Source organism: Podarcis pityusensis (genome assembly GCF_964106645.2).
Source record: "Podarcis pityusensis genome assembly, chromosome: 4".
In the NCBI taxonomy this organism is placed as follows: Eukaryota; Metazoa; Chordata; class Lepidosauria; order Squamata; family Lacertidae; genus Podarcis; species Podarcis pityusensis.
Window position 1 is genome coordinate 79,712,645 of NC_138027.1, and position 25,720 is coordinate 79,738,364.

Below are 25,720 nucleotides of genomic sequence, written 5' to 3' on the forward strand. Positions count from 1 at the left end.
CTGCCAGAACATGTTGACCTTTTTATAGAGGGGAGCTTTTTAAAGCCAGCAGTCAACTAGCCAGGACAGGCAGCTCAGGCAATCCATGGAGGAGCTTTCAGGCCAGGCCAGCTCACCAGCAACCACTCTCCAGTCCTACTATACTGCTGCTGCATATCTCCTCCTCTACCTCTGCCACCAAGAAGCATTTTTGGGGACAAAGTGTGTAGTGGCTGGTGAGGCAGCATGACTGGGACTCTGTTGCTTTCCTGGCTTCCCAACACCATGAGTCACTGCGGCTTATTGAAGAAGGAAAGTGAGTAGTGTGTGGAGCTTGGTGCATGGTGGCAGAGTTGACCCTGATTCACTGCACGGAGTTCCTTGTGCCTTGTACTTCTTCTCAATAAGCAGCAGCAACTTGGGGTACTGGTAAACCAGAAGAGCAACAGAGTCACACAGACACCACCCCTCGGGCTGCTATGCGTAAGGGAAATGGAGGGTTTGGGAAAGCTGTAAATGGGAGAGGGGGTAGAAGAGAAAAGATAGCAAAGATTAAGTTATTCAAACACACCTCTTTAAATTCTGCTTTCAGGACAGCATGTCCTAAACTAGTTTGCCACTGAAGTTTTCGACCACTATGCTTTCCAAGATAAAAAGTCTTAAATACTTCTTGAAGTTTAACCATCTGAAATACAAGAAATAATAAGAATAAGAAAAATAAATCCAGGCAAACACACCAATCCAGGCATAAATGGCAGCTAAATACAAGTAACATTTCATGTATTCATTCGTGTCTATAAGTAAAGCAGAAAACCAAGCAAAGAATGCAAATTTGTACAATTTGCAGGATTTGTTCCAACTGCAGGATATCGGCTTGTGGCATAGAAATGAATACTCTCCTTGAACATCTCATTAATATATGAATGACTAGGCGAGAAGAACTCAACAGCCCTTTATCAGTTTTGAAAAACATGCGGATACACTGCATTTATCCAGGATCTTACATTTGGCTTTAAAAATTGTTAAATCAGAATTGAGTAGGCTCTAAGGCAGGGGTGCACAACCTGCAGCCCGCCAGATGATGTTGGGCTACACCTCACACCATCCCTGATCACTGGCTATGCTGGTTGGGGCTGATGGGAGTTGTAGTCTAGAAATATCTGGAGGGCCATAGGTTGTGCACCCCTGTTCTAAGGGGTGGAAGTAAGTAGATAAAAGTACAGTGGTACCTCGGGTTACATACGCTTCAGGTTACAGACTCCACTAACCCAGAAATAGTACCTCAGGTTAAGAACTTTACTTCAGGATGAGAATAGAAATCGCATGGCGGCGCAGCAGCAGCAGCAGCAGGCCCCATTAGCTAAAGTGGTCTTCAGGTTAAGAACAGTTTCAGGTTAAGTACGGACCTCTGGAACAAATTAAGTACTTAACCTGAGGTACCACTGTATACTGAAAGGTGTATTTTGTTATAGCACCCCTATATTTCATGCAGAACTACTGCATTCAGCGAAAACACACAACCCATTACTCCTGGGGATACTTCACTTTAGGATTCATGATGTGCGAATATGTGCTTACATATGCACACATGGGGTGACTGGATGTCTGCATGCTCCCATGGCAAAAAGTTTCAGGAACAAGGTATTATAGGCCAGATAGAATAGTTTTCACATTCAGGAAGCTTTCAACATGAGAGTACATTCATGTATTCAACCTCTCCCCCTGCAGTCTGAAGTTATTGCATCCTAGAAAGAATTACCATGTGCATTCCCTGCACTACTGGCCAGCGTTTCCCAATTGTTGGGTGTTTATACTACATTTTTAAAGATTTGCCTTGAGAGAGTCTTTAAACCTCTTTTGTTGACCACCAGCATTATGCTTTCCATCTTTAAGTTTGGAATACAGTAGCTGCTTTGGAAGGTGATAATTAGGCATCCGAACAACATGACCAGTCCAACGAAGTTGATGTTGAAGAATCATTGCTTTGACACTGGTGATCTTTGCTTCTTCCAGTACACTGGCATTCGTTCGCCTGTCTTCCCAAGTGATATGTATAATTTTTCAGAGACACCATTGATGGAATCTTTTGAGAAGTTGGAGATGTTGTTTATAAGTGGCTCATGTTTCCACAAGCATACAGTAAGGTTGGTAGTACAACAGCTTTGTAAGCAAGTATTTTGGTTTCCCTGTGAACATCCCTCAAACACTCTTCACTTCATTCGGGAGAAAGCAGACTTGGGCAGACCTGACCTGACCCAACCCTAAGGTCGGATGAGGCGACCACCCCAAGGGGCACCCCCAAGGGATGGCATGCTTGTTCCATTGGTCATCTTTGCAGCCAGTCTCCTTGGCTTCTGGGGCAGAGAGGGACCACAAGCAATCTTTGAGGAATGCTACCCCCACCTCCAGAGTTGGCGAGGGGGGAGGCATTCCACCATCCGGCTTTGCTGCTGGGCGGGCGAGGGAGATTTTCCCACCCCCACCTGGAGAAGCTGGAATAAAGCCTTGCTGCCAGGTGGGAGAGAGAAATCCAGAAAGGATCTCACCGCCACCATGACAGGGGAGACCCTGCAAGGGCATCTCACAGAGGAGTCCTTATGGAGGTTGCTCCCAGTCCCTGCATTGTGGGATGCTTTGCCTCATGTGCCAAAACACCTCTGGTCACCCCTGGTGGTGGGATCAATAGCATCTAAAGGAGCCACACACTTCCTTATAGAGCAGTGGTGAAGCTACAGTTTGGGGGCCCTGAAGCATGAGGCAACCAGCAATGAGGTCTGAGTAACCCTGGCTATCTTCTCCAATGGTGGTGTTCCACGACAGATCACCACACCTTTACAGCATCTGTGCTACTGACTCTCAGACTTTGGGATTGTTGAAATATATACAACAAAAAAATAATCCATTTGAGTTGTGCTACTCAAATTAGGCCTCCTAAACCCAAAAATTTTAAGCAATGTGGACTAGAGTCACTTCTCGGGGCCCCATATGGAAAAGTGCTTGTCCGTCAGCACATGCATGCAAGACTAAATACCTGATCTAATGACACGGAACAGCTTTCACCAAAAATCACTTAAAGCTTCTGTGCTCTGGTTTGTGCATGTGTAAATCACAATGTATGAGCTTCCAGAGATCAAATCCAACAAACCAATGAACATCAATAATTTTTTTTGGGGGGGGGGGGAGGGATGTCCCAATACTTCAAGTGTAGTTGAAGACTTACCTCTGGAGGCAAAAGGACATCCATAGGTGTATAAGTTGGCCAGTATCCCATTGTAAGTATATTTACTGTTAAGTCTATATTCCCTGGGTCCTTTTGATTCTGTATGTACTATGATAAAAAAGAAAGAAAAGGATTTTCAATCATGTTAATGAGTTAAGAGGTTTTGCCAGGGAACAAAGAAGGAAGGAGGAAAGAAATCACTACTACTGCTGCTGATGATGATTTTTATTTTCTACAAAAATGTCAACTTTATTCAAATAGTGTAGCAATTTTCACCAATATTTACAGCAAAATTGAATTTAATCATTGAAAAAATGACTTAAAACTGTTATTTAACAAAGGTTGAATTCAGTGATACTCTACTTGCATGGTAATGTTATTAAAACTCAAAACAATCTGAAAATAAGGAGCTTAAAATACTATTTCGAGGTGATGTTGAGGTGTGAGTACTTTCCTAATTCTGACCTGCATTTTTACCTATTGAAGTATTAAATTTCAAAATCAAAGTTTGATGCATCTACGTTTTTAAATAATGCAACATTTCCAATTCCTAATAATACATTAGGATATATCTTTGTCAGTTAAAGTGAATTCAACTGATTGACAAATCTTATGGCAGCATATTCCATAAGTTATGTTCTGCGTGAAATATTACTTTATAATCTACAAAACTAGTAATTAGTGTGGATTTTAAAATGACAAAATAACCCACTATATTTGCAAATGCTCCTCTCTCTTCTTTCAGCAAAGCTGCAAGGATGAGTTCAGAAGATTTTGCTTAAAGTTTTGTCCAAACATGGGGGAAATGTAGTTAATCTTAACTGTGATTTGTTTGACACAAGCCAACTTCAAATCAAGAGCTATGAAGCTTCAGTTAAAATTAACCACAGTTTAGGGTTCATATCAAACACTAAACTGCAGTTAACGAAAAATGAAAGCTTCTGATCTACTCATGGCTGTGCCAGAGGTCTTCGGTGGGGGTGGGAAGTGTTCAAGTCCAATGTTCATTTGCAGCTCATTTCTGTTATGCTAAACCATCATTTATCAGGTCTGAAACTAGTCATATCAAACCAGCTCAAAATTTCACTGAACTATCCAACTGAAGTGAAATCTTACCTGTTTAAACTGAACCATAACATCTTTTGAAAGTTCCATATCCTTAAACATTCCTTCCAGTTTACTGGTAAAAGCAGCACCACATTCTGTTACATAAAACAAAAAAAAGTAATATGGATGCTGTAACTGGAACTGTCAATTTAGGCACACAATGAAGGTAACAAACTCTTCAGAAGGTGTAAAGCAAACCAAACATAGATTTTTAAAAAATGTGCATTTGTTTGGCATCATAGATTTCCAAAAGGACTAACCTGTTCCATTTCCCCCTATATAAGGGCGCAAACTCGTAACTGAAGGAACCAAATTCACAAATGCTTACCATGCTTAAGCTTAGACAACATAGATTTCTCAGCATCTACTGAAGCGCTTTTCCCAACCAGAAGTCTTTTGGCCAGATCCTTTTTATAAAATGCTTCAAATACATCTTTACCTGCATGGACAATGTTGAGGAGGATGAGAAAAAACATCACTAAAGCACATGATGTGACTTTTTTTTGAGCCACAGAAGAAAAAAATTAACTAAGAATATATATGTGTGTGTGTGTCTGTCTGTCTGTCTGTCTGTCTGTGAGAAAGCATAGGAATAATCTTATATTTAAAGGAAGTAGCAGAAGCAAGATTCTGTCACTTTGTTGTCGTTTAGTCGTGTCCGACTCTTCGTGACCCCATGGACCAGAGCACGCCAGGCACTCCTATCTTCCACTGCCTCCTGCAGTTTGGTCAAACTCATGCTGGTAGCTTTGAGAACACTGTCCAACCATCTTGTCCTCTGTCGTCCCCTTCTCCTTGTGCCCTCAATCTTTCCCTACATCAGGGTCTTTTCAAGGGAGTTTTCTCTTCTCATGAGGTGGCCAAAGTATTGGAGCCTCAGCTTCACGATCTGTCCTTCCAGTGAGAACTCAGGGCTGATTTTCTTAAGAATGGATAGGTTTGATCTTCTTGTAGTCCATGGGACTCTGTCACTATAAACCTCAAAATACTACAGCTTATACAAATGACACTTGTTCAGTAAATAACTTAAAACTTGACCTACACGTTCTACCTGTGAAAGTGCCAAATTTCAAACTGATCTGATAAAATTGCCACAGATACAGCAAGTTTAAAAGTGCTGGAAATATAAAATTTGACTCTTCCTCCCCAATTATTAAGATAACATATATATTTCTTTCCCATTCTGGTGAAAACTACCAATGTGCTTTATATAGACTTGTTGCAGAACCTACATGTCTGTTGGGTTTCTCAGAAGTTATAACAATGTTCCTGCCCCATTTCTATTGAAAACAAGTAGCAGAAAATTGTGTTGTGCATGGCTGAAAGAAAAATTGAAGCTAAAGATCTTGTCAGAAGTGCAATGTTTGTAGAGGGAGCTACAATTCCTATTCCTTTAGCTATAAAATATCATTGGATCCTTCAATGTGCAGTTCTATAGAGTTCAATCTTATCCTTCAAGTGCATGAAACCACTGCGTAGTGTCATTTACTGCAACATGCATCAAGCCTTTGGTATTTTGGTTAAAAACTCAGCAGTGCAAAAATGTATGATACACTTTAAACAGTTGTTTAAAAAGAGATTCCTTACCATGAATAAATCTAAATATTATCATAATTTTGTCAAGGATTCTTTCCAGCTCTTCATCTGTTGCTTCCTTATTGCCAGCTCTTAGCTTTGAGTCCACATGTTTTGCTAAAAATAATTAAAAATAAACAGCTTAAAACTAATCTTGGGGGGTGGGGGTGGGAAGGATCATTTGGTTTCCACATATTAGTTTTAACACATCTAAAACTACACTACGAGTTTTATAAAAGTTGAAAGAAACCACTCAATGCCAAAAACGTATAGTCTAATAAAAATATGACACACAAAAATGAAGGAAAAGCCAAAAAAAGCAGCAGTGGCAGTTTTCCTGTTACAATGCTGCAAACAAGCAGGCTGCTTGCATTTCATTTGACTTCAGTGAGATTAATCCGGTCTGTGCATAAAACTGCAATATTTACAGGGTTTTTAAAAATCCAAGTCTGTGCCAGACTCAGAGGAGGGAAATATGAGGAGGGAAACTTATGGGCAAAGAGTGGCAGAGATAGTAGAACTATAGTGATGATGATGATGATGATGAAGATGAAGACAAAGCTAAAAATTAACAGTAAAATAAACCGTTTGAAATTAATATACAAATCTACAGAAAGCCAATGACAGTGATAATGAGAATGATATTATCAGAGAGGCTAATAATAATAATAATAATAATAATAATACAAGTAGCAGAATTGAGAACAAAAATCTGAAGCGTTCAATGTGAAGCAGGAAAACCAGTTAAAAATATTATAGGTTAGGTGCCGTGATAAAATTAAAATAGTAGTGAACAGAGGCAGTAAACTGGCAGATATGGGGAACTGATGAAAAGAGTGTGAAAGAGAGAAATTTAAAAAGAGGGAAATTTAAAATATGCACACATTCACCAAAACTATGAAATAGTATTTCCTCTTTCTGTACCTTTCTTTACTATACACTGGAATATGTATACACCCACCCACCCACCCATGTAATCTTAATTTTTGTAAAGCTTCAATATTTATATAAAAAGCACTAACATATTTACGCACTATTTATTAAGTTAGGGAATTTTTCAACATTAACATACTACATGAAAGACCTAAACTTCTTTATTTATTTTTTTACTCTAAACTATTGTAATGGCTTAAAATGTTTCTAATGGCTTGATGGCCAAAAAAAGCCCCCAGGATTACACTATGAATCTGAAGATAAAAAGGCCACCTCCTCCAATTAGAAGTAGAATGAATGAAAAGGAAGAATGAAAAGGGCATGTTAAAAGGTGAGAACTCATTCTTTCACTGCCTTTCCTTACTCATGGTTGTTAGAGGCAGTCACTGTAAAAGCAGATCCAAAAGCCCCTTGATATAGATAGCACCAAGCTGTTTTTAAATATACTGATAAAGTTCTTATAAGCCATGCAAAATCCCTGAGCCCGTGGGAAAGAGCAGGGTGTGCACATAATAAAGCAAATAAAATAATTTAATTTTTCACTCCTTATTACAGAGCTCTTAAGAGATTTCTACACAGATCTCAATCTAGATATAAATTGTGACACAACAGTTTCCTTCTGAATGCTTTATGCACAAACTAACACCAGCTGCAAAATAAGTGCAGGCTCTTTTGACGGTAGGGCAGCTAAATGAGATTTGTTAGATGGTAACTCAGGAGAGGGCCTTCTCTATGGTGACACCCTGGTTGTGTAAATGCTAAATATATAGCTGGCACCATCTCTGTTGAATCTTTGGCAGGCAGCTAAAAACACACTTGTTTGAACTGGCATATGCTGAGCAGAGGGTAAACATTTAAAACACATTACTTCCTCCAAAGAATCCTAGAAACTGTAGTTCACAGAGATATAATTCCCAACAACATTAAAAACTAGTTTCCAGGATTCTTTGGGGAAAGTCATGTATGTAGTCTGTGTTTGCTTCTACTGCTGTTTTAATGTTGTTTGGTTGTCAATGGCTTTCATCTGCCCTGTGATTCACTTTTTATGTAACCATTATGTTTAACTTGTTTTATTGTACTCTGACCTGCGACTGCTTGTTGATAAGGGGCAGGTTTTAAATGTTCATGATTAAGTAAGAAAATAAATAAGTGCAGGATGTGGCCAAACTACAAAAGCTTATCAACTGAAGTCTATGTCCCACAAGACTTCTGCAGTAGGATACCCAGGTTAAGGACTGCAGGGACAGTTTTTCAGTTGTTCTGCTCCTGCCTCGAGGGTCAATTCAAGACAGCAGGAACCTGCTACTCAGCAGATGCTATTTAACATCCACATCAAACTGCGGAATGGAGGTCATCCACAGACTTGGGACTTGAGTGGCATCAGTATCCTAACAACACCCACCCAACTAACCCAGTTAGTTAGCCAATCAAGAGTATATTACCAGAGAGGGTAAATAAAACTAAGAGTACAATCAGAATTAAATCACATTTCTTTCAAAAAGGGAAACTGGTTAAACATTAAAACTCTTGAATTTTATCTCCTCCCACCCCCCTGCCAAAAAAATCCATCCCACATGTGATAAGCACTGCAAGAGCACTGGCGTTGGAGATACTAGAGGAAGTGTCTGCATGCCTACTCCCCACTGAACTCTCTCTTCCCAGAATTTTACCTGTTGTTATATCCACTGCTTTTGGGAATACAAACTCATGCCAAATCCAGAATTTAACCAGACCTTTTATGTCCCACTTCTAATCAATATTAAGACGGCTGTGGTTCCCCCCCACCCCTCCTGCGTTAGAGGACAATGGGACAACTTCCATGGCAGGGATAGGAAATCTGTGGCTCTCCTGATGTCGACTACAACTCTCATCACCACTAGCCATGCTGGCTGAAGCTGATGGGATTTGGAGTCCAGCAACACATGGATGAATCATCTCTGTTTTATGGTTTGTGCTCTTTGGACGTGTGCATGTGTTTGGGTGTGTTTGTTTTGGCCCCCTGAGGTCTTTACTTTGGAGACCTTAGGAAAGACCACTGCTTTAGATAGCTCTAGCTTCTCTCTTTCATCAGATCACCCCAATAATAAGCAACACAACCAAAGTTAACTCTGCCTCTTTTGGAGCTTCCTTAAATAAAACTATGTTGTAACAGCACTCTAATTTCCATGCAGTTTTCTGAGCAAATGGCACCGCAGTCAGTCAGAATAAAAACAAGCACAGATGCACAAGGAGAGGAAACAATCATGTCTCTTAAGAATGCAGCCAACATCCTTATCAGAATACACACACAAGCAAATATTTTCACGGAATAGATATTGTACTGCTGGACACTGGCATATTTAGCAACTTAATCCTAGACAGTATAAGTTTTAGAAACAATATTTTTGCGGAAAAATAGTTATACCTATAAGTTCTGCTGGTTTATTTGGTCTCTTGTTGATAAACGTTTCAAAAGATTCTTTCATCAAGTTTATACATTTCTCATTTTTCTGAAAACACACTTCTATTATATGATCCACTTTGTCCTTAAAATCTAGCAGCTCTTGCACCATATCCTTGTCTTTTTCAGGGTTTACCACTATTGTTGTCCCATAGTTCTGCAAAACAAACACTTTTGATCAAACGTGTCAATAGTACTTACCTCTCTTATTTCCTAATATTCCCCCACCATTTACACTGATAATAAAATCATTTAAATCACAGTTGCTTTAATGCACCTGAAACATTAAAAACACCAAAACATGAGAATCACACTTTTTAAAAAAATAATAATAGACACTTAATAAATGTTTTTCCAGCATGTGATGCTAATTGACACAGAAAATCTGTTTGTACAGTACTAGTTTAGGCACAATACAAAACTACAGTTTAGTAATACAAGAACAAGTCTTCTCTTCTGGCAGTCTTGCATACTCTCCCCACCCCCACTTCCTTAGCATGACCACAGGAAAGTTTGGAAGCTTGTGCTTCAGTTTTTGATTTAACTGAAATTTGCTAGGGCTATCCAAAACCCAAAAAACTGTGCTTAGCTTAACTACGAAGCTAGTTTGCTTCCACTAACCATAGCCAAGATTAACCATTGTCCAGAGATTCAGACAACACGTTAAACCGAGATGACCGTATTTTGCGCTCCATAGGACGCTCCGGCCCATAGGACGCACCTAGTTTTTTTGGGGGGAAATAAAGAAAAAAATTTTTGTTCCCCCCCCCAGGTGCGGGGCTGGAAGAACTAGGTCGGGGAACAGCGGGAAGGTGCGCTCTGCCTCCCCGCTGTCCCCCGAGCTTGTGGGGCTGGCGATGGGGAGAAGTGCGCTGATCCTGGGACTGCAGGCAGCTCTGCCCGGCCATCCGGAGCGGGGTGGGACTTCGCGCCCCGCTCCCGATGGCCGCGCAGAGCTGCGCTGATCCCGGGACTGCAGGCAGCTCTGTGCGGCCATCGGGAGCGGGGCGGGACTTCGCCCCGGCTCCCGGTGGCCGCGCAGAGCTGCGCTGAGCCGGGGATGGCAGGCAGCTCTGCGCCGCCATCCGGAGCGGGACGGGAGTTCGCGCCCGGCTCCCGGTGGCCGCGCAGAGCTGCGCTGAGCCCGGGACTGCAGGCAGCTCTGCGCAACCCTCGGAGCCGGTCTCCCGAGGGTTGCGCAGAGCTTCCTGAAGCCTGGAGAGCGAGAGGGGTCAGTGCGCACCGACCCCTCTCGCTCTCCAGGCTTCAGCGAAAGCCTGCATTCGCCCCATAGGACGCACACACATTTCCCCTTCATTTTTGGAGGGGAAAAAGTGCGTCCTATAGGGCGAAAAATACGGTACTCTAAACTGGAAACTGAAGTATTTTATTGCCTCCCCATGGCCACACAGCAAGTCTGAATACAGCCACAGATCACTGTTATATAATATGAAAAGGCAAAATATGTTTCGGGAACGTTCAGAAAAATAGTACGCTGTGGTGTGTTGGGGGGAGGGGTGCGGCTTCTAAACATACCTTTAATTGCAAAAGAAACTTTAAAAAATAGCAACACTCCCAGACTGTGAAGTCTTTGTAAGTCATGTATGAGAAGGGAAATATACACAGGGGACACATCATTTTAGGCAAATGCAGCTTAAATATTCAGAACATCTAATAATTCTGCTGTTGATTAATAAGAATTGCTATATGACAACATGCTGCAGTATACATCATTTCCTAGCTGAAGTGCTTCTATAGTATCCACCTGTGGGATACTAAAACGTAAGGTGCTCAAGCAAGGCATTACATATACACACAACACACACTTTTCATTTTTCTTTCCTGACACTAAATATTCTGTGGCTACTGTGTATGGTCAATCCTGGAAAGAGGCTGGAAGGTTCCCATAAGTTGTTTTTTTTAAAAATAGCTCTTGTATGTCTGCAAATTTTGGGGTTCCTCCAAGCCTGCTAACACTTCCCTCTTATTTCTCGGTGGCTCAGCTTTGCCTGTCACCAGCAGCAATCACCACCAGTTTGCTGTTAGGAGGAGTGATAGCAATTAAAATAATATTGGTCAAAGATGGCTTTTGTTACATTGCTCTCAAAAGTTTCCAGTCTTAGACCTCAAGCCACTATTGAATTGAGAATATTTTTGAACATTTTATTTGTTTCTTTAATTCTAAAATGGTAAGGTAAAAGGTAAAGGACCCCTGACAGTTAAGTCCTGTCAAATTTGACTATGGGGTGCTGCGCTCATCTCCACTTTCAGGTTGAGAGATACGACCTTTGTCGGCAGACAGCTTTTCCAGGTCATGTGACCAGCATGACTAAACTGCTTCTGGCGCACAGAACACCGTAACGAGTGCCAGAGTGCATGGAAACGCCGTTTACCTTGCCAGCACAATGGTACATGTTTATCTACTCATGCTGATATGCTTTCGAACTGCTAGGTTGGCAGGAGCTGGGCCAAAGCAACGGGAGCTCACCCCGCCACACAAATTAGAACTGCCAACCTTATGACGGGCGAGCCCAAGAGGCTCAGTGGTTTAGACAGCATGTCTCAATGCTAAAATACTGCAGACTTAAAGATAATAGATAGCAATGTAATTATACAAAACAAAAAAAACCCACCATCCTTATCCCACCACTTAATTTTTCTTTCTCCTAAATAATCACTATGTTAAGCTGACGACATAAATTCAGAGGTAACATACTGTCAGCTTTAGCCTTCCATAATGAGTGATCCACTTCTCAACCTGGTACTTCTTCTGGTCTTTTAATATCTGTGAATTCAGCCTCAGTGATTCTAGCTACCAATCAGGAGAAAGCCCTCAAAGAATGCTACCACTCCTAGGTTCTTTATAAATATGAGGTGGTTTAGGTTTTCCTCAGGCAGATCTTCTTTGCGAAGCTAAACCACACTCCAAACACCAGAAATACGATTTTCTAAAAGAAAAATTGTGCTTAACACTTAGGGTCCTTACTACTCCCATGGTTCTTTTGTATTCCCCCTTAATATGCAAATGTGGCCTTCCTGAGGATGGATTGCAGGCAGTAATAGCACTTCTAGAAGTAGGTGGCTGCCACACAAACTGTTTGTTGCTTATAAGTGGATTGCTGCAAATACTGCAAAATATAGTAGCCATGGTTCAAAGAAGGATTTTTTCTTCTTATCCTGTGGTATATTTTTCCACATGCAAAGTACACTAATATATTCAACTTCGATAGGACTGCTGCTGAAGAGTAGAGAAAACTGAAATGAAGCAAAGTTTGACTTTCTCAAGGACTTGCCTTGCTTTCAGTATCTGATCAATCTTTTTGTTTATTCAATAAAAAGAGGATTTATTATGAATTGGTTGAAATTCTAAGTTACTCAGAATCTAGATCAAGCAAATCATTTTTGACTTTTTTTAAAAAAGTGCAACAAAACAGCATGTTTCTAAATACCTTGATGTATTCACTCCAGTGCTGCAAGAGGAGCTGTTGTCCAGTTTTCACACGGCTGAAAAGCTGGCACATCTGGGTGAGATCTGCTATTCTGTTTTCATCAAGCAAATTATCAAGTCCTTAAAACGAGAATGATTAACACGTTAAATAAGGTGGTATTGTTAGAAAATGGAACAGAACTTTCTGTGAGTTTAAAGCAACAGCAACTAGACATTATGGTGGTTGCAAACAATGCAACTTTCCCTCCCTGTAAAGAATATATGATTGACAAGTGCTTTATATACAAACTGAGTTTCTGTCTCTCATACACATAGATTTTTAAGCTACGATATCGAAATGGATTGGCTGTGGAATTCTAATGGGCTAGATTTGCAACAGCTTGTCCTAACAAAACTATCAGCCTGCTGAATTTAAAATATTTCAGAGGAGCTGTTGGATTTTAGTTCATGGAAAAATACAGGCCTGTTATTGCTACAGCACCAAGAAAGAGCTCTGTCAGTTATAGAGGTCTGCGATTAAATAAGCAGTTTTCAGAGAACTATCCGTGACCCAACATTCCTGGCAATTCCTTCACATACAATGTTAGCCAGTTTTATGAACAATTTTATGAAAAATTTATACATATCCCTTAACTTTTATTGCTCTGAAAAGGGTTTGCTTACATTATTTGTTGCCAGTTGCGTGTGGGAATGTGTATTGGCCATCATATTTTAAGAATACTTGTTTGTTCCAATGGCTTTTCCCAGGCCAAAGAGGCTGCTGTACAATCTGTTTTCAGTTTCCCATAAAATGTGAGCAGATTATGCAGCTTTAAAAAAAAAAGCTAATTAGAAAAAAGTACCTTTTTGCAAAACAGCTGATAAGTGCTCTCCTAAAAGCTGCCTCTCCACACAAGCAATGAGTGGCTTCCTGTTTAAGGCAAGAAAAAGAATCTATGAATACCTGTACAATTTAGGATGAAGAGCCTTCAAAAGGTGTGCAAGTGTATACTCTTGGTTGCACATACAATTGTAGGTAGAATACAAATCTTAGGTTCACCAACTCTATGTTTAACTACATACACAGAGGGACAGTATAGCAGAACGAAAGTATTCAGTTAACAACCCAGCCATTCTTGATGTAGAATCATCAACGTGATCTTTACACTAATCAAAAGGAAAAACTTAAATATGAGAAAGAAGGCACTTACTGTTATGTATTAATCCTAAATGTATATAGAGCTTAGCAGGAGAACTATAAAGTTCTGTAGGTGGTGTTATACTGTCTACTTAAAGCACCCATGAAAAGTGTGTACAGAATCTAGATTAACTGTCCAGCAGGTTGAAGGACAGCAAGTGGACATCTGCCACATCAAGGGCTTACACCTGAATTATGCTGTGGAGTTCTCTTTTCACCTGTGTACTTTTTCTTGAATACCTGCAGATTTGCCTTGTCCGTGGGCGGCCCCATTTTGCTGCCCTACTAGTAATAATGGCACTCTGCTTCACCATGAGAGGGAACCATCTGAGAACTCCAATATGCTATAGAACGTTAGTGTATCCCAGGTATATTCTTCGCTCCCTACAGGAGTACTCTAGCCTACTATTATTTATGAAGAGGAAAAGTTTCAGGATAGCAAGTATTTCTTTTCCCCTGTCCCATGTTCCTGAAACCTTCCTTAAAGGGCTCAGGTTCAGGATACCAGGCTCAAACCTGAACACATTATTGTTGTAAAGTAATAGAAGAGTTTCTAAATCAAAAACGAGGGGGTGTGTGTGTGTCCTTTTTTTCTTTCCTCCTTCCAGAAAACTGCCCATGCAGTGCAGAGAGGAGAGAGTGCACATCAGTTGTAATTTTAGGAGTTCAAGCAGGTCAATCCCCTACCAAATAACACCTTCAACATTTCATAGGCTCTAGAAGCCACTGAGCAAAGATAGCAGCTGTGTTTTCATTTTTCCATGAAATTTACAAACGAGTATACTTCTGCATAACTCTCAAGTATGCAGAAACCAGTACCTTATTTATAGCTGGCCCCATTTCACTGCCAAACTGAGAGTAATCAGACCAGCAAATTAAGTATTAAAAGAAATAATGATATACAACGCTTCAGTAATGAGCATTCATTAATAAAGATCTTGGGGAAAGTCGAAAAGGATACACAAACGTAAGAAGAGTCCTTCTGCATCAGAGCAAAAGCCCATCTAGTCTAGCATCCAGTTCTCACAGTGGGCAATCAGATGTCTGTGGGAAGCCCACAAGCCCATCTTCCTTGCCAAAGACACTCATCTTCCATGACAGCGGAGGAGCAGCCACCCTGCTTCTCTCAAATCTGCCATTGCCAGATGTTCCCAAAGGCCTTATCTATTAACCTCTCAGCTTGTCTAGAGCAGCCACCTTGGTTGGCCTCTAGGGAACAAACTTGTCCCATGGATGCCAGGAATGCATTGATTGCACCAAGCACACAAACACAATTCCTGCCAACAGGTATATAGTTCTACATGTGACATTTGGTACACTACAGTGGATAAGTCAAATCTCTGCTGGCTTTCTACCTGCATACTTGTTACTGTTGTTTATTAAGTAATTTACTATGGAGCTTCAGATTTCTGGAGTTGAAAAGTGGTGCGGGAATAGCCTGATAACACAATAAGGAGGTCAGGGCAAACAGCTTTCTAACTTGCTTGCTACCTTGATGCTTTTCCACTGGTGCTGACGGTTCCCCATATTCAGCTGCATTATATTTATTGCCCTGACTAGCTCCCCAGAACTGGTGCTGCAGCCAAATTGTTCACAGTCCTCATTTGAAAAACACAAGGAGGTGTAAATCAGACTTGCATTGCAAAAAGCAAAATGTTATCTTGCAGCTGCAGTAAGCCAAAGCTCCTCTTGTAACTTTCAGAACAAAAAGCAGGTGATAATTAGGAACACACAGAGCTGCCTTACACTGTCAGACATAGGTCCATCTAACTTAGTCCATCTACAATGACTGGCAGCAGTTGCCCAAGATTTTAGACAAGGTTTTCTCTCTCCCTTCCTGGAGATGCCATGCATGGAAGCAGACACTACCACTAAGCTACAGCTCTTCCCCTATGACTATCTGTAACTACAATTACAGATATTATCATTAAAGTTAATTATTAATGAACAGATAATCTAAATTGAGTGTTATGTAATAGACAGAATTCTAAAACTCCTAACATTGCTAAGCTTACCCAAATACCTTTTGCTTCTATTTCAAGAGCATAATTTCAAGAACATAATTTAAATATAATTTATAAAAGGTGGCACCACTACCCCTTTAGATATAAAGACTGTGTTGTACAGTTTTCTATAGAACCAAATTTTAAAGCAAACAGGAACTGTGTATTAAAGAAAAAAGGTAAGAGGTACTCACTGTGTGCTGTGGTCTAAATATGTCACTACTCTATCTGCTTCTTCTTCTAAACGTTTGTTAACATGGTGAAGGTATTCTGGGACCTGTCAAATTATTAAAAAAAAAGATATTTGGAAGGGAATTTTGTTCTACAAAAGGACAAGCAGAGTGTAAAAGCTACTGAATAGTAAAATAGCATGACCATATGCTCGTCTGATCTTACCTCATGTAATCATATAGATAACTATATGCATTGATGGCTCTGCTCATTTATTTGTAGTAATTCTGTTATCCCACCCCACCTTTCATTCACAACAGGCAGCAATAATAAGAGAAAGTAAAACTATTCATTGTGATTCCAGTCCTTTTTCTATGAACCAAAAGCAATTACTGCAGCAAGGAGTCTCAAAATACACAAATGGCAGTTTTAATCTAACCTGCCAGATACTCACCCCACCCCCCCAAAAGAGAGAATTGAGGAGATATTATTATTTTTACAGCAGTAGGAACAATCCAGAAATGCACACACTGCTTTCAGTCCAGACACATCTGCAGGGTTGAATTCTCAGAAAAATAGCTCTGCAAGTTTGCAGCAGAAGCAGGCTGTGGACAGCACTGCTGACCTTGACCTGGCATCCATGACGTCAACAAGAAGCCTCTCTCTGGAGAGGTTTTTGCCTTCTGACATGCTATCTCAGTACTCACATTCATAATTACTTCAGCTTCTTTTACGAGAGGTACAAAATAGTGCATGTTTTATAAATTTTGTACACAACTTCAGAATCACATTTATAAATATTTGTAAATAAATAAATATTTAGAAATGTCTCTCTATATACTGAGGTGAGATTTTCTTTGCGTGGAATTGGAAACATCCAAGTTCTCAAACACAGTCACGTGGAAGCCAGATTATTGGCTCTTTATATAATTTTTATGCTATTTTACTGCTTTCCTTTGGCTGTAATCCCTCAAATATACAAAAATCCCATGTTTATACATACAGCATATATTTAACAACAAAACTGTTTCAAAAGGTAATTGCTATGCATTATTATGACTTTTTTGTTCATATGCATAGAGTTATTGAACAATTCTGCCAAATACAACTCCTACTCAACCATATGAACTCATATTGGGAACAATTCCTACTACATTTTGTTTAACTTCATACCTCTCTTTCTTGCATTAATCTTTGGCCTTCTGCAGTATATAAACGATTTGTATCTTCCAAAAACCTTTGTTCAAATGCATCTTTGTAAACCTATTTAAGAGACACATTAATGCAGTTTATCAGATTAGGGCCTAAATTGTACATCAATTTGTCAATAAAAGATAAAACGTAGCTTCTATGCAGTTTTCTTCTAAATGCAGGCTATTTTATTCATTCATTTATTTAGATTACTTACCCGCCATTTACAATAAGATCCCAGGACGGGTTACAACAATAAAATATAGTTACAAAACAAATAAAATAGGTACAACCATAAAACAAGTGAAGTGTAAAAAACAATTCCACATCTTAAATGTTTACGTTGTTTTTACAAGAAAAATAGTTCCAATATAGATGCAGACTAATTTCATCCATTTTTCAAACAACCCTGTGGCATAGGAAATATTCCTACTTACAATTAGGGAACTAATAGTGAAGGAATATCACTTGAACTAGTTTTACAAAATTATTGCATTTCCTTTTTTCATTCTCCTTCAGTATGGGCACAAAGAGAAAATCAAAAGCTTTCACTTCCTCTTTCTACTAATTGAGGTTTGCTGCTACATTCTAATCTGAAACTGTGGTTAATTTTAACTATGGTTTAAGAAAACAGTTTGAGATCAGAAAGCATAGTCTACGCTATTTGAAGTTGGTTTGTTCCACTAAACTTTAAGTAGACTAACCAGAGTTTCTCCAGGTTTGGACATAACATGTGTTATTCACAAATCACACTAAAATATGATTTACTGTGACACGCATAAGGAAGAACAAGCCACAACGACTCTCAGCCTCGCATGCTCCCCCCTTACCTCTCCCAAGTGAAGGAGCTAATGGTATGATGTGCTGTCCAAACCCAAAACCAAAGTTAACGCTATGCTTAGTTTAAAGAAAACTTCAATATGTGCGCAACCATGCACATGTGCATTGAGCCAAACCCAGAAGTGATCTGAAAAGTCACAAAAAGGGGCAGAATGGGGTGTCTTAACCCTCATGTAAATGGGAGGTTGCTGTGTTCAAAAAGACTTTCGTTCCTACTTCAAAACACTGCCTTAGTGATAATAATAATAATAATTTATTATTTGTATCCTGCCCATCTGACTGGGCTGCCCCAGCCACTCTGGGTGACTTTCAGCATATATAAAAACATAGTAAAACCTTAAACCTTAAAAAGCTTCCCTTCCTAAATGCTGTATAATTACTCATCTCCTTAATATCTTATGGGCAGGCATTCCACAGGGTGGGCGCCACTTCCGAGAAGGCCCTCTGCCTGGTTCCCCTCTAACTTCGCTTCTTTTTTTTTTCCTAAAATAATATTTATTGAATTTTAAAGGGTTACAAAAAGAAAAAATTAAAAAACAGCATATATCACAATAATAATAAAAAGAAAAAAAAGGAAAAAATACAACAAATCTTCCCATAACTTATCTTTCATTTGCTTATTTCCTTGACCTCCTCACACCTCCCTTTTTTGTATTCTAGTTCAATTAGTAATTTCAGCAAATCCTTTCCATCTTTTCCAGTTTTTGTCCTCTATTTTATCTTAATATAATGTAACTTTACTTTCCCTCCTTCACCATTTAGCAATCTATTTTTCCTTAATCCTTTATAGCATTTCTGCTAAAACCGCATTATTTCATTCCAACATCCTTCTAACATTCCTTAATTTTACAATGTTTCTGTAAATAAACTTTAAATTTCTTCCAATCTTCTTCCACCAACTCTTCTCCCTGGTCTCGGATTCTGCCAGTCATTTCCGCCAGTTCCATGTAGTCCATCACCTTCATCTGCCATTCTTCCCGGGTGGGTAGATCTTGTGTCTTCCAATACTTCACGATGAGTATTCTTGCTGCTGTTGTGGCATACATAAAAAAAGTTCTATCCTTTTTTGACACCAATTGGCCGACCATGCCCAGGAGAAAGGCCTCTGGTTTCTTCAGAAAAGTATATTTAAATACCTTTTTCATTTCATTGTAAATCATCTCCCAGAATGTCTTAATCCTTGGGCATGTCCACCAAAGGTGAAAAAATGTGCCTTCAGTCTCTTTACATTTCCAACATTTATTATCGGGCAAATGATAGATTTTTGCAAGCTTGACTGGAGTCATGTACCACCTGTAGATCATTTTCATTATATTCTCTCTTAGGGCATTACATGCCGTAAACTTCATACCTGTGGTCCATAACTGTTCCCAGTCAGCCATCATAATATTATGTCCTACATCTTGTGCCCATTTGATCATAGTTGATTTCACCATTTCATCCTGAGTATTCCATTTCAACAGCAAGTTATACATTCTTGACAAGTTCTTAGTTTTGGGATCTAACAGTTCTGTTTCCAATTTTGATTTTTCCACCTGGAAGCCAATTTTTTTATCCAAATTGCACGCCTCCCTCTAACTTCGCTTCTTGCAGTGAGGGAACCAGCAGAAGATCCTTGGAGGAGGACCTCAGTATCTGGGCTGAACGATGGGGGTGGAAATGCTCCTTCAAGTATACAGGGCCAAGGCTGTTTAGGGCTTTACAGGTCAGCGCAAACACATTGAATTGTGCTCAGAAATGTACTGGGAGCCTATGTAGGTCTTTGAGGACTGCTGTTATATGGTCTCAGCGGCTGCTCCCAATCACCAGTCTAGCCGCTGCATAATGAGATGATAGGAATGCCCATTATGAAGCAAGTTGCTCCTTAATTGAGCAGGTCATGTGATATGGTATGTCTTTTCATATCAGCACCACTACAAATACCATGCCAAGTTGGAAATTTCAGCTCTTTTCTGTGAGCTTTTGCTGAGAGTTTGGGGTAGGAGGAGGAAAGAGTCACTGAAAGTCTACTAAATACTGATCCAGTGTAGATTCCAATGTATAGTTAGCAGAGTAACAGCAGGATTCCCAAAAAATAGAGCAGAGGCATTTCATCCAGCAGAGCTTTACTACTATTGAAGGCAAATGAGCATAATGGTCACAAATCCAGTACATTCAGGATTAGCATTGTCTAGAAGAAATCCAGTTACAGAAGACTTAACTCAAACTTATAATAAGTCTACAACTTAACACTAAGCATACTATGTACAGAACACCACACCAGAAGGAAAAGATATTGAAAGAGAAAGTGTGAAACCCAGGCTCCATCTGGCCTATTATTATAGTCAGCATGACCTTGACAGAAAGAGATAACAGAACCAGTTTAAACCAGCTGTAATCGGCTTCTCTGAAGGAATAACCCAAACAACATGAACCTTCTGCTTGTTTCTTTCACAGAGAGAAGCTTCCAGCACCCTCTTGAATTAAGTAGAATAGGAAAGATCTCTACACATCAGATCAATACGTTCTGCACTAAGAAATGCAAACTGACAGGAAGGCCTCAACTTTCTACACATTCCCATCCAGAAAAGCAGAACAAAAAGGAGTCTGTTTACTTGCCTGTAGCATTGTACATATTTGGCTTTTATACTTACTTGCAAATCAGACAGCATACTTAACAGACTTCGTAACAAGCTTCTATCTACAGCTTCACCGTTCCGTTCTCGTTCAATCAACAGCAGGATTCCATCAATCGTTTTTGTTTGAACTAATTTATCATTAATAATATGGCTTCTAAAAAGTTCTAATCCCATATCCCTGTAAAATTATAACAGGTTAATTACAATTTGATTTTATATAACATTACATGTTCTTATAGACCTAAAATCATATTATGCTTCTATTCCACAGTGTGAAGTTTGCTCCCTAGTATAATTTCAACTATAGATGCTGGCATGGCTTGAGAACTGGTTACCACTGTAATGACCATTCCTTTTGGTGAAATTTAGATCGGCAGGAATGCATTACTTTCAGTTTTAGGATTATGAAACCAGAAGGGGCATAACAGAAGCCCTGTCTACATAGCTATTAAAGTTCTAAGAGAATTTTAAGGGTGCAGGTTATCAGTTAAATGGGAGCAGAAATCACCTGTTAAAATTGTTATTTTTGCAGAGACAGTAGTATAGGCTTGTGGAACCTAGGGCCCCTCCAGATGTTGTTGGACTGCAATCCTAATCATTCCTGAACATTGTTCATGCTGACTGGAGCTGGTGGGGTTAGGAGTTCAACAACATCTGAAGGGCCACAAGTTCCTGTGTAAAGGTACAAGGACTCCTTTACTAGCAGTTTTACTAGCAATTTTACAGCCCATATATCCACATTACACACTGCAGGTGCATAATGGCCAACACTGTAATAACAGATCCACACACTGCCAACATACATACTACTTAAATACTGTACCTACCATATAGAAGGTAGCATTGAATTCTGAAGAACATAAGTACGGTCCAAAAACAAAAAAATGCTTCTAATCATGATCTGCAAAAAAACAACCCATAAAGAAAGAATTAATCTTCTTTGCTTATGCATTACCTCTGCCATATATGTCACATTTCCTGATTTCCTATCCTCATCAATACCTAGGGTTATTATACATTCAGAATATATCTTGGAAGTTTCATAAAGGAAGAGAATCTACAAGCCAAGAAAGAATTTATACAGTATATGATCTCCAACAAATAAGAATTTTAAGGAGTTTTCTTAAACGTATATATGTTTCTTAGAGTTGTAATAATTTGGAGTGAAAAGCAGTAAAATAGGGCCAGCATAGACATAATATTGCTTATCTTAGCCAGTATCAGCAGTTCAGAAGCAGCTGTGATTGCATAGTCAATTCCCAATAACCTCTTAATCTTAATCAACATTAATGTGTTACTAATCCAAAATTAATAATCTTAGCTTGATATTTTATGAGCACGACTGCTAAAGAAGTTTAACATAAAACATATCAAATATGGGGTGGCATTAATCCATAGGGCCAAATGACCATTAAATGTGAAAATTTATATATAATCAAACAGTATATAAATTTTGTTAAATGAATATTGCTAGCTAATATAAAGCCAATATATATATATAATAATCCAAAACAGTATTAATTGGTGATTACACAGTCATTCTAATTTTCCTAATTAATTTTTCTTTTCCCAGCCAAAAGTTTTCTTAGGAGAGTTAGCAAAAAAGCTTGTGATTTATCTGTGCCAGCTGTACTGAGTTTTGTTTTTTTTAAGGGCCAACCTCTGGCCCAAGAAACTTGATAAGTGACTTAAAACAATGGAACATCAAAGCTTGAACCCACTCACTTCCTGCAGTTTTGTCAAAACGTTATTGCTTGGGTGAAAAAGGCAACTTTATGTAATTCAAATACTTAAGGGGATTTCACACATTCCCCATAGTCAAATAGCTAGTTCCTAATGAGCTGCACCAATGTGCAATTAAATTTGAAGCCAGCGAGCTTCAAATGTGTTATGCAACTTCATATTTGTGAAACTAGGTAGCAGCTCAAGCACTCTTTGATTTGGAAAAAGCAAAAGCAAAAAAGCAGGGATGCAGCTAGGAAACGAAGTTGAAGTGAACTTCAAAGTCTTTCAAACTCTCACAACACAAAAAGAGAAAAACCAAAGTAACGACCAGTTTTGCAAAGAACACCAAACTCTGTTTGTCCATATAATCATGCTACAAACTGTTTTTCAAAAGCAGATGCTTAATTTCATAGGGACTTGGTGACAAATTGTTTTTGTAGTAACAGAGTTAAGAGCTAACCAGTAGCTTTTCAAGCAGTCAAAAGCTGTTAAAGTGCTACAAAGATAAATATAAAGTAATATAATTGGCTTCAGCTTTCTCATTCAGTTTTTGTAAAAAAATTTCAAGTCATAAATACATATATCATTTAGTTAATTTAAAAAAGAATCTAAGAGTTGAGCCAAGCAAATACAAATTTTCCTTAATTTTATTAATGGGGGCAAACAACAGATATGAAGCTGAATTGCCTCTATGAGCTAACTGTGTTGCACAGTGGCTAGTGTCATCGACTATGAGTAGGGGTTCTGGTTGAAATTCCACACTAAGCCACAAAGTTCACTGGGTGATCATGGGACAACAATTATCTCTCAGTCTATTCTACCTCATAGGACTGTTGTGAGGCTAAAAATGAGAATCATATACATCAGCGATGGGAAACCTGTAAACCTCCAGATGTTGTTGGAATACAAATCCTATCATCCCTGAGACCCCAGTCCATCCTGGCTGGAATGGATGGGGCTTTTAGTCCAAATATACCAGGTTCCCCATTCCTGATGTATATCATTTTGAACTGCTTGAAGAAATGTGGGATATACAACTTTTTTAAAAAATAGAAATATGCATTATGAACTACATATAACTTACCATTTGTCTGCAGTGATCTTGCCAGCATCTGTTTATTTTCTTTAAAAACAGGAGACTGTCGAGAGAATCTGTGCTAGAAAGGTTAAGGGAAGCAATCTTTTTTTTTTTTAGTCAATATATCAGTAGTTACTCTAGATTGGGATTCTAGCCTGAATTTGGAGCTATCATTTCTGAAAGAAATTAATGCTTCAGATTAGAAGAATTTCTAGACTTTTACAGTGAAAACCACATCAAGTCTTTAAGACTCTGGAGTCCCCCTGCAAGCATCCAAGAGGGGAAATATATGATTCTTAGTATAGTTGAACGAAGGAAATTATTGCACTGATGATTAATCATACCCCAAATCTTCAAGAACTGTCAGCAATAGATTCTCCACTCTAGAACACAATCTAAACCAAACGAGACCTAAGCAAGACTCTGGGGAAATTAAGAATGCAGGTGGCCTTGTTAACTTCAATATCACTGTGAAAAGATGCCAACATGCTACAAACCTAAACCATAAACAAGACTTTACTTTTCAGATTCCAACTACATTCTTTGTGAAGCATTTTTACTTTGGTGAGACTACAATGTATACTTTATGAACACTAAAACTATTAATAACTGTTTAGCTGCGTTTTTTGTATATAAAAAGGATATTCTCTAAACTGCAGTATTTGGGCTTTCACATGGTCTTCACAGACTTGTCTTAGCTGTTTATACAGCATGGGTGATGCTTTATAAGAACAGACATTTTCAACAGCCTGGGATATGAGGACAGAGAAAGAAAGAGTTCAACATCATCAAGGTAGCCACCACCACCTCCTTCCCCTCCCCCAGGTTTCAGATCCTTTTTATTTATTTTTTTAAGGAGGGATAGAATACTTCTGGAAGAGATATCCCAGGGAGAGACAACAGATCTCCCCGTCCTCTTCTAGGTAAACCTATTTTGTCTTACTTAACTATATTCTTGAAACAGTTCAGTTTATGGGAAGATTTCTGGGCAACTGCTTCACCAGACAGAATACTAGCAGTTTATTCAAGCACTGAGAATAATATGGAGAAAATGCTCCAAAATAGACAGTTCAAAAGAAAATTAATCCAAGAAGACCCAAATGAGAATACTGGGTGCAATGGGGGAAATGGAGTGTCCTGGGAGAAGGCATGGCTGCCGTACTAGCTGGACTCAACAATGCATTCCACAGTGCATTCTTTTCTTGCAGGCTCCCCTTGTATATTTACCGTATTTTTTGCACCATAACACTCACTTTTTTCCTCCTAGAAAGTAAGGGGAAATGTCTGTGCGTGTTATGGAGCGAATGCCTACGGATGACAGGGGGATCTGCTGCAGTCGTGAGCAGAGGATCCATGGTTCCCCTTCCTTCCCTCCTCCGTGGCTCGCTTTGAAACAGCAAAGCGGGAGAAGAGCCGCTGAGTGGGGAGGAGAGAGGGACAGAGAGCCTGCTTGCTTTAAAGGAGCAAAGTGGGAGAGGAGAGGAGCCGCTTACACGGGTCACCCCAAATTCACCAGCAGATCACATAGCATGTCCATGGCTACAGCTTGCACCAAAAAAATCACGTACCCACTGTTGCCTGGGGCCGCAGTAGTGCAAAAACGTGGTTACAAAGCATGGATCCACATGGATCCTCAGGATTTTTGCATTGGGCTACCCCAAACTCACCGTCAGATCACATGTCTGTGGCCACAGCATGAACCACAAAAATCATACATCCACTCTTTCGTTGAGAATATTTTTTTCCTTGTTTTCCTCCTCTAAAAACTATGTGCGTGTTATGGTCGGGTGCGTGTTATAGAGCGAAAAATACGGTATAAATCTATAAGAACACACCCCTCCTGACATTTTAATAAGATTCATTTTTTAGCTTCTTGCCACAGTGTGAAGTTTGCTCCCTAGTATAATTTCAACTATAGATGCTGGCATGGCTTGAGAACTGGTTACCACTGTAATGACCATTCCTTTTGCTGAAATTTAGATCGGCAGGAATGCATTACTTGCAGTTTTAGGATTATGAAACCAGAAGGGGCATAACAGAAGCCCTGTCTACATAGCTATTAAAGTTCTAAGAGAATTTTAAGGGTGCAGGTTAAATGGGAGCAGAAATCACCTGCTAAAATTGTTATTTTTGCAGAGACAGTAGTATAGGCTTGTGGAACCTAGGGCCCCTCCAGATGCTGTTGGACTGCAATCCTAATCATTCCTGAATATTG

The 25,720-nt window shown here is 39.4% G+C and overlaps 1 protein-coding gene across 1 annotated transcript in view; it reads right to left on the reverse strand.

The window, feature by feature from the left end:
• Window positions 1–25,720, reverse strand: part of CUL4A (cullin 4A) — a 35,058-nt gene that overhangs the window by 5,024 nt on the left and 4,314 nt on the right. The window contains exons 3-16 of the mRNA XM_081003029.1: window positions 24,150–24,254; window positions 23,512–23,580; window positions 21,530–21,603; window positions 20,718–20,880; window positions 17,227–17,316; window positions 16,077–16,159; window positions 13,545–13,612; window positions 12,704–12,822; window positions 9,219–9,411; window positions 5,894–5,998; window positions 4,635–4,745; window positions 4,316–4,401; window positions 3,200–3,307; window positions 551–664 (exon numbers count right to left, since the gene is read on the reverse strand). Of these exons, the coding sequence (XP_080859155.1) occupies window positions 551–664; window positions 3,200–3,307; window positions 4,316–4,401; window positions 4,635–4,745; window positions 5,894–5,998; window positions 9,219–9,411; window positions 12,704–12,822; window positions 13,545–13,612; window positions 16,077–16,159; window positions 17,227–17,316; window positions 20,718–20,880; window positions 21,530–21,603; window positions 23,512–23,580; window positions 24,150–24,254 (1,488 nt within the window). The remainder of the gene's footprint in view (window positions 1–550; window positions 665–3,199; window positions 3,308–4,315; window positions 4,402–4,634; window positions 4,746–5,893; window positions 5,999–9,218; window positions 9,412–12,703; window positions 12,823–13,544; window positions 13,613–16,076; window positions 16,160–17,226; window positions 17,317–20,717; window positions 20,881–21,529; window positions 21,604–23,511; window positions 23,581–24,149; window positions 24,255–25,720) is intronic.